Raw genomic sequence first — 12,978 nt, forward strand, 5'->3', positions numbered from 1 at the left:
CCACAGGAAACTGCCACTGATGATTTCAGCTGCCTGAAATACTAAAACTGAATGATTCAAAGGAGAATACCTAAGAAGCCACTGGCAAAATTTCACGTCTATGCTCTTCTGACTTAGAATGCCCATGCACCTAATAACCATACCGGCTGTTGTAGATTTTTTTTTTTTTTCCTCTTCTGCCTTCCAAATCTCAAATGCCTCTCAATGGCAGAATCAAAACTGGAACTCTGTAGGCAAAGGATTCTGCAAAATATAGTTTGCACATTTCTAACCTTTGCAATATAGGGAAAAGCTTAGAAAAGTAGGTTTGGTGCTAAGTATTGGAAAATCCTGTCACCAAAGGCAGTGCTACTGTTAGTATTTGAGATGCCAATTCAACACGTCTGACAGGTTGCATGTATACTATAATATGGTAATTTTCTGTATTATGAGTCCCAGACAAACATATTCTTAGTCTTAATCCATTCCTGTGAGAATAAACTCATTGTAAATAGGACTTTTTGAAGATATTATTTTTAGTTAAGGGTGGCCAACTGAATAAGGTTGGGTCTTAATCCTATTACTGGTAGACCTTTAGTGAACGCCACAGGGAGAAAGTCACAGGAAAAACCAGAGGCTAGCAGTTAACAAAACCCAGAAGAGAAAGAAGATATCATTGTCATGTAGTAAAAAATTACCAGGGCCCAACGATCGCCAGCTGCCAGCCCCAGAATGCAACAGTCTTCAGGGAGAATGCATTACCTTGCTCATACCTCAGTTTGGACTTACCCTAGCCTCAAAACTGTGAGCCAATAAATTTCTGCTGTTTAAGCCAATACACTTTTTGGTATTTGTTTTCACAGCTGGGAAACTAAACACATAGCTATCCTTCTACATAGAGGAGCAAGCATCTGGCTACTTCACTAAATATTCTAGAAAAGTTGTGCTCAAACATTTATGTATTAAAACTCATGTATTTTTTTCTTAATATTACACTTAAGGAAATACACCCATTTTTTGAAGTTATATGTGTGATCAAGTTATACTATCATTTCAGGATGACAAAAGGGCATTATAAAATATTACAGAAAGGAGCAGTTGAGTCTTATGCTGAGTAATGGCCTGTTTGTTAGATCTGTTCCCTGCCTTTCCCCTCCTTAACTTTGTATCATAGGGAACTTATTTCCTAGGGCATTTCCATGCCCTCTGACTTACTGGTAGTTTGATATCAGTGGGAGGTATCAACATTACAAGGTAGGAAAATGGCAAAAGTCAGAGCATTTCTGTCTGCCCTTCCCCCAATTTCTTGTGGCCACCCTGGAGGCAATGATTGTGTCTTCTCTGTAATTGTAGTCTGTCATATTGTCCCAGCATCTAGGCTCCACTTACAGCACTTACTCCCATTGTCCCTCCATTCATGAGGATGGTAATGGCTTCTTGTAGCTAATTTCTGGGTCTCTCTTGGCTTCTCATCTCCTCCACTACCCAGTGTATAGAATTCCTTTTATCCAATTCCCTTTGGTTGAAATAGCTAGAGAAGTTTCTCTTTTCCTGAGTAAACAGTTACTAACTCAGTTCTGGTAAGATTAATATACATGACTCTAGACCATGTCAGGTATCCCTGTTTTAACTCTCATAGAACTAGGTGCTTTTAATATCTCACATGGTTTATAATTACACACTCATGTTTGTGATCATTTGATTATGTCCCATCAGATCGAAGTCAGTCTATTTTTGCTCATGAAGCACAATGCCTGCACATATTTGGCATCTAAATAAAATGTGTTAAATCAAGGAATAAATGAATTACATGTTCTAGGGACTGCGATAGTTAGGTTCAGGGGTCAAATTAGCCAGGTGATGATGCCCCAATTATTCTATTGCTGTGGACTTAAATCATCAGTATGTGAAATACATCTTCAGTCAGTTAAGGGGAATGCCTTCCATAATAAGTGAGGTTTAATATAATTAGCTGGAAGCTTAAAAGAAAAAGGTCAGAAGAAAACTCAGCAGCTCAGCATACCTCATCTCAGCACTCACAGCTCAGCCCAGATGTGTGATGTAGAAAAGAATTGCCCCAGGTAAGCCACTGGAACCCAAAAGGCAAGAGAGAAGGCCAGCAGATGTCACCGTGTGCCTTCCCATGTGACAGAGAAACTCTGATGAAAGCTAGCCGTCTTTCTCTGAAGAATTACATATTTTTAACTAAATAAATTTCTTTATTAAAAGCTGATCCATCTCTGGGTGTGTGCATTCTGGCAGCTTTAGCAAACTGAAACAGGGACTATCACATAATGCTTTGCAAATAGTCCTTTTATCAAACCCTCCTCAAATTAGCCTAATTTTAGTTACCATCTGTTTCTTGTGGGCCCCTGACCTATACCTAAGAATACCCTGAATCTTTTCAATTGATATTTTTTTGTGCTTTGCTTCCAGGAAGCAACTTCTGTTTTAATTAGGATCATTTTGGCTGCAAATCAAGAAATCTAATGTAAAATATCTAAGGCAAAAAATGGGCATTTATTACCTTGATAATGAAGTCGTATAGAGAACAGGGATACAGTTGGGCCTTGGGGGAGTTTAGAACTAGGAGTCTTTCTCTAGCTTTGTCATTAGAATAAAAGCTCTTTTTATTCTAATGTCCTCTTTTTTCAGTTTCAGTTAGAAAAACCCTTGGTAAGGACTTTGACCCAGCCTGGATGACAAGCCTAACATTGTGCCCAGACAGATGGAGTACTAGCATCAGCAGCCCCAAGAGAACTCATGGTTGGCGTGGAAGCCACAGTTCACAGAAGTTGCTATTATTCTCAGAAAAAGGGAAAAAGATATTCTCCTAAACCACTCTATGGTAGTAATGACTCTACAGAACCTAAATCACCTTTTTATCTTGAATGCTACTGCCAACTTCTTAGGTTGTAGATCTGGGATGCCTATATTATCACTTTGTGTATGTGCAAACTCTGAGATTGTCCCTTGTGCTATAGTCCACAAAGACAAAGTAATACAAGTATGTATTTGTCTATATACATGAATAGCCGATATACACATTTCTGAATTAGGATATCCCCAACACTTGCAAAAAAAAAAAAAAAATTCTTACTCAAAAAGAACACACACCAAATGATGTAGCTATGACACAGTTTATTTCAACATATTAAACCAAACTATAACCATACAAATCCTTTTTTTGAAAAACCTGAATTCTATATATGCAGAATTGGTTTGATTGGCCATATTGTATTTTAGCAAAAAGTATTTAGGTACACCATACTACTGAAGCTTTCTGTGTACATAGCAGATACTAAATAGCTTTGCTAAATGACCAGACATTTGGAAAAAAATCAAAACATAATTATAAAACAGAGTCAAATGTGTAAGTTAAGAACATTGTTGAATTTATCAGAAGAAGCTTTGATTTGCTAGCAATATTTGTATCTGAAGGGAAAAAAAGACCACTCATCAGCCTTATATTTTCAGCTAAATTAAGCTAAAAATTTGAATTAAGCTAAAAATTTGAAGGAATGAATACTTTCTTCCTAAATCCTCAGAAATATATTCTTCTTCAAACATGTAGCTAAGAAGGAGTAGACAATTTAAAGGATGACGAAAACAAAAGCACACAGTTTTCACTTCTGTGACACTCATCCAGATTCCACTGTGGACAGTTTCCTAAGTCAGCTACCAATTCACTCAACTTAGTTAAAAAAAAAAAACATAATGCCTGATGATAGTACTAATTTGGCTTTAGTTATAGTACTAATTATAGTACTTATTACAGAAATTATAGTACTAATTTCAGGCAACCAATCAGCAGGGTTTTTCTTCTAACCTCAAAAGCTAGTTATATTTACCTTTTAGCTTAAGACAGTTCACTGAAATTTTGGAATTCTATGATAGTGATGTTAGCATATTTAAATGTAAGATGCAAAATTCTGAATAGCAAATAATTTTTCTTCAAGAATGTAAACTGCTGTGTTTTCTAAATAATCACTTTCCTAATGAACAAATGAAATATAAAATGCCAAAGAAAGCAGAAAACTTTGGATGTTCCAAAATGAAACTATGATAATAATTTGACGTATCTACATGATTGTAGTAATCTTATATTGTAAGAGTAATTATTCATTACTATATATCACTGGGTAGCAAACCCAGCCCTATCTGAAAACACTAGACCAAATTGTCTTCCTAAGTCCCTCCAGGCCATGACTGTACACAATATGATGAAATATTTTTAATAAATGCAATCTATCATAGAACCATAAATTTTTACATTCGTAAATAATAAACTTAACTTTACTATAGTGATGATTTAAATACATGTGGTATAAAAGGAAAGAACAGTTATAATCATACTCTGAATTTTTTCTTGCACGATAATATTAAAAAAGAGATTTCCACAACCTATTAATCCTTAAGAAATAGAGTCTAAGCACTAAATATAATAAATAAATATTGGCAATCTGGAGGCCTGAAAAAGAATATATAATACCAAATGTAATAAAACAGTGTATTAGGAATCTGGTATTTCAGTGTTAAGACTTCATCTGAATACAGTGAGATTTACTGCTATTATATATAAGCTTCACATTAAGGCACCTACCATTCCTATAAGAAAGATCTGGATTTTAAAATAAAAGGTAAATGTGCTGTAAAATTCTTTTTTTCATTCATTCTTTTTGTCACCACAGATATCAGTTTTAAATCTAAGTTTTTGTATAGCAGATTATGAGTATCTTTGAACATATTTCCTGAACATAGTTCAAATGTTTCTCAATGATCTTTTGATATTTTAATTAATGTATACACTTTAAAAATATGATACTTTAATTAATGAGGATATAGGCAAAATCAAATCAAAATGGATGATGAAGGACTAACCATAAGACAACTAAAATAACTATAAGTTATGTGATCACTTCCAAGAAAAAATTTATACTAAAGGGTCAGCAACTTTGAGCAGATCTTAGCCAAGTCACTTAACTTCTCTGAGCCTCACTCTCCTCATCTGTAAAATTTAAATAGTACCTGTTCTCTCAAGCTCACAAAGCTGTTGCTGAGGATCAAATGAAATGATGTAAAAACATTTGGCAAACTATGAAACACTATACAAAAAAATGGTATTATAAGTCAACACCTAAAGTTTCTGCTATTCGGTCTGTCTAGTAAATGATGTCATGGCCTGCTCCTTTTGTATTCACTTGAAAACTCCACCAACTGTGATCAATTCAATAGATATGGAATGAATTGTGCAAAAATCTATGCAAAGAAGAAAGACTAAATTTTAGCTTCCAGAATTTTTATAAACTACAGCTGGCTGTGAGTGGAGAACCACACTGTTTGATGTGGCTCAGGCTACCTCTTGACCCTTCCTACAGATAAAGAGGGGGCAGATTTCTCAAAGACCCTTGCTTCTGGCCTTTCCTTAGTCTCTCTCACCATCTGCTCTCATGTAGCACACAGGCTGGTGCATATAAAGAATCATAAATCATAATAAGAAAGAACCGTAATAGCATAAAAGAGATTTAAGGATATAAAGAAACACTGCTGAGGTCAATCATAGTGCATTACTCAGCTTGGCACATATGTGAAATGGTTCAAAAATCTCTACCAGGTTGTCCCTTTCTTAGTCCTCAAGCCCTTCTTATACAAATAAGTGGTTCTAGGCTAGCTTTTTCCGAACTATGTTCTGAAGTTTAGGTGAGGTGTTAACAGGTGAAAAACAAATCTGAGTTAAATAAGTTTGGAATATGTGGGGTAAAATAAGTTTACATACTGTAAAATTTCTCAGAATATTTGATGTACTAACTATACATTCTGGAATGAGTGTGCAGCATTTCCCAAACTTGTTTAACCACAGAATCTCCCTTTTCCTAAACAAAGTATCTAGAGGTGCTAATAGTACTTGAAAACACTGTTCTAGCTAATTCTCCCTGATTTTAAACACTCCAGGGCTAAGCCTTGTTAGTTACTCTTAATTTCTGAAGGAAGAGAATCATTTTCTATCTCAATAGATGCCCCCTTTTTTTATTTTTTGGTCAAAATAGCCACTTACAAAGTCAACCACCATGATAATCTTCAGTATTCCATTCCCTGAGCATCCTTCCCAAAGCAACAAATAACACAGTTCCTTCTACCTCATAGTTATGAGTTCAAAGAAGTTATTCTCATGTTAGTGAGAATTAAATCTTCATGAAGAAATCCCTATATTCTTTGTTAAACATTAAAAATAAAATGATATAAGTCTAGATCTTAGGACCTAGAATCACAATTATTTTGAGGAAATGGGAGCATTTTATCACAACACCACTGCAATTAGCATTATCAATAATAACTATTATCATAATTAATAGCAGCACTAGTACTGGCTAACACTTATCTTGCACCTTAATCCTCATATACACTCTATGAGGTAGCAATTACTATTATACCCATTTTAAAGATACGTACACTGAGGTTTAGAGAGATTAACTGACTTGTAAAGGTCACACAAAGTAATAAGAGAAGAACCTAAAATTCATATGTGATCCATCACCCCCAAGCTCTTAACCACTACATAATGCCATATTATATTTTAGTGACAAAACAAAAAGGTTTTGTTATACTCTGGCTGTTAAGTAGGAAAATTAGTATGTACTTAAAGAAATCCAACTCAATTGAAATTTGGTTTTGGATTTCCTCTTGAACAAATTACTATTTCCTTAAAGGAGATTCTTGAAGTACAAAGGCAGAGAAAAATAGACTGCTATTTACCAATGAGAGGGTTAGACATGGGGAGGGGTTTAGAAATCTGCATCCAAGGTGAAGACATTATCTGTGGTTTCTGCCATAACAGCAAAACGTTGATACTCTGAAACTCGTTTCTCAAAGAAATTTGTTTTCCCTTCTAAGGAAATGTTTTCCATAAAATCAAAGGGATTTTCTGCCTGGAACACCTGAAAAGAAAAGAAATATTAATATGTATTCTGAAGAAGCAAAGTATATCCCACAAAAAGAGCAACTAGTGACTAAAATAGCATTCAGGTCTCCCAGCACTTGTCTGGTCATATATGGGATAGCATTACTACCCCCAAAGTCCTGGGGGCACTATCCAGAAGCCCTGCTGAGTCAGCAGTCAAGTCTGGCAAATTTTAAGGTAACTAAGATCCCTACAAACTTCCCTAAGAAACTATACTAACATCTCTAATATTCTAACAAATAGAAAGAAAAATATGTTATTTCATGAAATGAAGGAAGAAATACCAACTAACTAAAATATTTTCACAGCTTTAAACATGCAATATACCATATATATTACAGGCATTTTTCACAGGCAATACCATTATGTAGTCATATACACATCATACTAAAATGTTAAATTACCAACAAGGTACTGTAGTCCTAAATATATTTCTTAGTTCATAAGAGAACAGATAATCACCAAATTGATGTTAAAGGACTATGATCAGGGAAGATAGAACAACTTGTTGTTCATATTGACTAGATGTTTCCAAACAAGAAGTGGGACATATGCTGACAAGAAGCTTTTTATTACTTCTGAATTCAGGAAGGAGACATGGAGATTGATGGAACCTGTGGGGCATTTCAATGATTCATGAGGGACAATGAAACACAGTTGCTGAATATAGGAGTATAACAGAATAAAGCATAAACACTATAGGTAACAGCATATTCAAATAACCAAATTTAAAAATGGGCAAAGGACCCTCAAAGAAGATATACAAAAGGACAATAAGTGCATGAAAAGATGCTCAACATCATTAGTCATTGGGGAAATGCAAATCAAGACCACAGTGAAATACTACTTCACACTCAATAGAATGGCTAGAATAATAATAATAAAAAAAACAGATAACGAATATTGTGAGGATGTGGAAAAATTAGAGCCCTCATGCACTGCTGATGTGATTGTAATGTAATGCAGACACTTTGGAAACAGTACAACAGTTCCTTAAATGTCAAAGTTACCATGTGTCCAGCAATTTCACTCCTAGGTATACAGTCAAGAGAAATAAAAACATATATTCTCCCCAAAACTTGTACATAAATGAAAACATATATCCTCCCCCAAACTTGTACATAAATACTTCTACCTTTTGGCTATTTAATCATAATAAATTTAATCACAAACCCAAATGTCCATCAACTGATGAATAAATAAGAAAAATGTGGTCTATCCATATGTGCTGGTTTGAAATGATGAATGTACCCTAGAAAATCCACGTTTTAATCTTAATCCCATTTTGCAAAAGCAGCTGTTTCTTCTAATCCCTATTCAGTACTGTATGTTTGAAACTTTAATTAGATTTTCTCCCTGGAGACGTGACTCAATCAAGAGTGGTTGTTAAATTGGATTAGGTGGAGATGCGTCTCCATCCATTCTAGGTGGGTCTTGATTAGTTTACTAGAATCCTATAAAAGAGGAAACATTTTGGAAAAGGAAGGAAATTCACAGAGAGCCAAGAAGAATGACATAGCCACGAGAAGCAGAGAGTCTACCAGCCAGTGACCTTTGGAGATGAAGAAGAAAAAGGCCTTCCAGGAATCTCCATGAAACAGGAAGCCAGGAGAGAAAGCTAGCAGATGATTCCATATGCTGTGTTCACCCAGTGCCCTTCCAGCCGAGAGAGAAACCCTGACCATTTTCGTCATGTGCCCTTCCAGCTGACAGAGAAACCTTGACCATGTTCATCATGTTCCTTTCCAGTTAAGAGAGAAACTCTGAACTTCATCGGCCTTCTTGAATCAAGGTATCTTTCCCTGGATGCCTTAGATTGGACATTTCTATAGACTTGCTTTAACTGGGACGTTTTCATGGCCTTAGACCTGTAAACTTGCAATTTATTAAATTCCCCTTTTTAAAAGCCATCCTTTTCCTGGTATATTGCATTCTGGCAGCTAGCAAACTAAAACACCACATAATGGAAAAGTATTTGGCCATAAGAAGGAATGAAGAACTGGCACGTGCTACAACACATATGAATCTTGAACATAATATGTAAAGGAAAGAAGCCAGTTAGAAAAGACCACATACTATATGATTCCATTTCTATGAAATGTCCAGAATAGATAAACCTTTAGAGACAGAAATTAGATTAATGGTTGACTAGGACTGCAGCTGAGAAGTGGGTGATGACAAGGTTCTAAAACAGATGGTGGCAATGAGTGCACAACTCTGTGATATATTATAAGCCACTGAGTAGTGGTTTACTTTAAATTACTTCAAATATGTAACTGGTGTGCTATGAGAATTATATTTTAATTAAGCTTTAAACATAAATTTTCTTTAAAAGCTCATTTACTGTGTGTGGCTAAGGTATGGGATCTGTGAAATAATGAGTGAAAAGTCAAGCTATAATGCACAGCAGAACACAATGGAAAGAGCACTGGACCTACAGCCACAGAATCCCTGGATTGTAGAACTGGGGACCTCAAAAAGTCTGATCCAAGCTATTCATGAAAATGTAGCCAAGACCAAGCTAAACTAAGTAGCATGTTCTTGACACCTAGGAAATACTCATATATTTATTGACTAATCTTAAACTTAAAGATAAATCATAACATTATTAATGTGACTCCTATTTAAAATTCTGTATAACATATATATGCTAATTTAGGTAATTCCTTATTTTACTGATTCTTTCATTATAAGAATAGTTCTTTTTGTCATATTTTCTTAATATACCCATTCAACACTATAAATTATCCTCAAAACTTCTAAGGTTTTATTCTACAAGTTTTGATGTACAGCAATCTTATTGTCATTTATTTCCAATTTATATTTTCATTTTTAACTCATTTAAAGGCTACCTTTTCTATTTCTAATTGGATGAAACTTTGGAGCAATCTTTTGTTAATTTCTAATTGTACTGCATCCAAATCTAAGAGGCCTATATAATTACTGCTTTATGGAATTCATTGAGCTATTTTAGGCCTGGGAAAAATAAAATTTTATATTACATTTAGATCTTCTTCAACAACAGATATATTTTATATACCTATAGCTAACAAGTTCCCAAAGTGAAAACAGCAGAGGTCAGTAGTTTTTGAATAAACAAGAGAATGTGGATGTCAGGGTGGGAGGATATGGTTGGTGGTTTAAAGGATAATGAGCTCACATTAGTGTTTAAGAAAGCAAATTAATTTTCCCATAATGAATACTTGTATAACTTGTGAACTAATTCAATTTCTTTTAATACATACAGTTTATAAGTTTGAGATTACACTGATACATTTATAATCTTGATTTCCTTCATTAATAATCAGTAGACAAAAAAACAATAAAAAGAAAAAACAAAGAAAAAGTAAAAAAAATCAGTAGACATATGGAGGGTCTTGCAACACAGTTTAATCTTACCAAAAACCTGTTATCCCACCTGACTTCTTTATTACAATATTTCTGTTGTAACTAGAATATAAATGCTTTACCAAGAAAGGTAATGATTACCCTACCACCAAGGATTTCATAAGGTTACTCATTATATAATTTAAACTTACATTTCTATGCTAAAAAATCAAAACCTGTAATTTTTAATTACAATGATACAATACAACGTAAATTTTTGTGAATGGTTCCACTATTTTGATACAAGGTGACCATTTAGTATGCATTTATTACATGTCTTCCACTGCTTTAAGAGCTTTAAGTGTACTAACTCATCAATGATCATTTTTTTACTTTTTTTTTTGCATGGGCAGGCACCAGGAATCGAAGCTGAGTCTCTGGCATGGCAGGCGAGAATTCTGTCAATGAGCCATTGTCGCACTGCCCCAACAATCCTTTGTAGTAAGTGTTACTGTCTTTCCTCATTTTACAGATGAGGAAACTAAGGCAGAAGTCAGCAGTTAAGCAACTTGCCAAAAGTCGCATAGCTACCTTTGGTAGAACTAGGATTAAGATTCAGGTAGTCTGGTTGTAGGCTCAGTCTCTTAAATCATATGAAAACCACGCCTCTTTATGAAATTAAGGTACATAATCTCTGATAAACAAAATGACAGCAATAGCATAAAGACAACCAAGTTCAAAGAGTCAAATTATGACAGTTATCATTATTTAAAAGTATTAACCCAAGAATTACAATATAGGCACATGGGGATTTCTCTGAAGATAAACATTTAATGCATATGAAATTAAATTTCTTGAAGATGATTACATTAAATAGATACTTGCAATTAAAATAAAGTAATTCATTGAGTTCATTAATTCTAAAATTTAACAGGCTCCTACTTTTGAAATTAATTTCATTTAAAGTTTCAAATTTTGAAAAGACAATTTGTTCATGCAAAACAAGACTCTGTCGTGTATATTTAAAAGTAGACTAGTATGTTACAAATGTTTTCAGTGAAATATAATATTTTAGAGACCTCGTGACTTTAACATTTTAAATAGTCATACTACACGTTTAAACACCTTACCTTCGAGAATCCGAGTTCTGTAAGTAATCTATCGGCTACAAACTCAATGTACTGTTTCATCAAAACACAATTCATTCCAATGAGGCCAACTGGCAGGGCTTCAGTTAAAAACTCCTGGGAAGTTAACAGAAACAGAATAAAGAACAAAGCATAACAATAAATAAGTGGGTATTTTCCCAACAGAAAGAAGTTTTTAGTTTTTTAAATTTTCTATGACACTGCTCTTATTCAAAGAAAGAAAGAACACTTATATAAATTCTTAATGTGGATAATTATGCCTATTTGTTTCAAAATATTTGGGTTATTACTATTCACATTAGTTCACATTTTCAATGATAAAAATAATTCAAAATTAACAAATTACTGATATTTAAATACACAGCACATGTAAGACCTAAATTCACGTGGTTTCTCAATAGAAAAAAAGGAGATGCTTTGTTCTGAAATACCTAGAGAAAAACTGACCTTTGTGCTACATTCTTATTTGGAATCATCAAGTATGACTGTAATGGGGAGCATGACTAGGAAAAGGAGTTAGGAAAGATAGAAAACTTACTTAACAAAAAGAATTTTAAAAAAAAAGGAATGGATCTGGAGGCTGGGTGATAAACTGAATTCCAGCTATATTGAAAGACGGTGGTAAGGTATTAGAGGACAAATAAAAAACATATTAACCACTAGATTAAGTTAAGATGATTCCAGATATCAAAATTCATGTTATCAGAAATGGACAGTCCAATACTACCTAACCGTAATACAATTATGTTAAAACACTGAATGAAGCTGAATGTGAGAATGATAGAGGGAGGAGGGTTGGGGGCACAAATGAAATCAGAAAGAAAGATAGATGATAAAGATTGAGATGGTATAATCTAGGAATGCCTAGAGTGTATAATGATAGTGACTAAATATACAAATTTTAAAAATGTTTTTGTATGAGGAAGAACAAAGGAATGTTATTACTGCAGAGTGCTGAAAGTAGATGGTAAGTAATATTTTAAAATTTTAACTTATGTGTGAGACTAAAGCAAAAAATGTTTATTTGGTACAAAATTTATATTTTGACTAGTGGATTTCCTAATATAACTTATGTAGACAGCTTAACTGAACATCATAAGTACATAGAACCCTGAGTAGGACTTGAGACTTTGTTGGTTTGTCCAGAGTGATGCCTCGATAAATCTCAGAGTGATTTGAACAGTGAATAAAAAAGTATTTGCAATCCCCTTCGGGGAATGGTGAGAACAGGGGAAAATTCAACTTCCCCAGGTTGAATTCTTGATATTCTCACAAGCAGGGTGAACAACCAAAGCTATAGGCTGAGCCCCCAGTCTTGGGGTTTGTTCATGTGAAACTTAATCCCACAAAGGATAAATCAAGCGTACTTAAAATTAGGCCTAAGAGTCACCCCCAAAAGAACCTCTTTTGTTGCTCATATATGGCCTCTCTCTCCAGCCAACACAACAAGCAAACTCACCACCCTTCCCCTGTCTACGTGGGACATGACTCCTAGGGGTGTAGACTTTCCTGGCAATGTGGGACAGAAATCCTAGAATGGGCTGAGACTCAGCATCAAGGGATTGA

General features: G+C 34.4%; 1 protein-coding gene across 2 annotated transcripts in view; it reads right to left on the reverse strand.

The window, feature by feature from the left end:
• Window positions 1-3,100: 3,100 nt before the first annotated feature.
• The window catches only part of RRM2B (ribonucleotide reductase regulatory TP53 inducible subunit M2B), a 58,502-nt gene continuing 48,624 nt past the window's right edge, over window positions 3,101-12,978 (reverse strand). For both annotated transcript variants that reach the window (XM_077167393.1, XM_077167394.1), the window contains exons 8-9: window positions 11,395-11,508; window positions 3,101-6,914 (exon numbers count right to left, since the gene is read on the reverse strand). In XM_077167393.1, coding sequence (XP_077023508.1) covers window positions 6,762-6,914; window positions 11,395-11,508 — 267 coding nt within the window. In that variant the 3' untranslated portion in view covers window positions 3,101-6,761. The remainder of the gene's footprint in view (window positions 6,915-11,394; window positions 11,509-12,978) is intronic.

Source organism: Tamandua tetradactyla, chromosome 6 (assembly GCF_023851605.1).
Source record: "Tamandua tetradactyla isolate mTamTet1 chromosome 6, mTamTet1.pri, whole genome shotgun sequence".
In the NCBI taxonomy this organism is placed as follows: domain Eukaryota; kingdom Metazoa; phylum Chordata; class Mammalia; order Pilosa; family Myrmecophagidae; genus Tamandua; species Tamandua tetradactyla.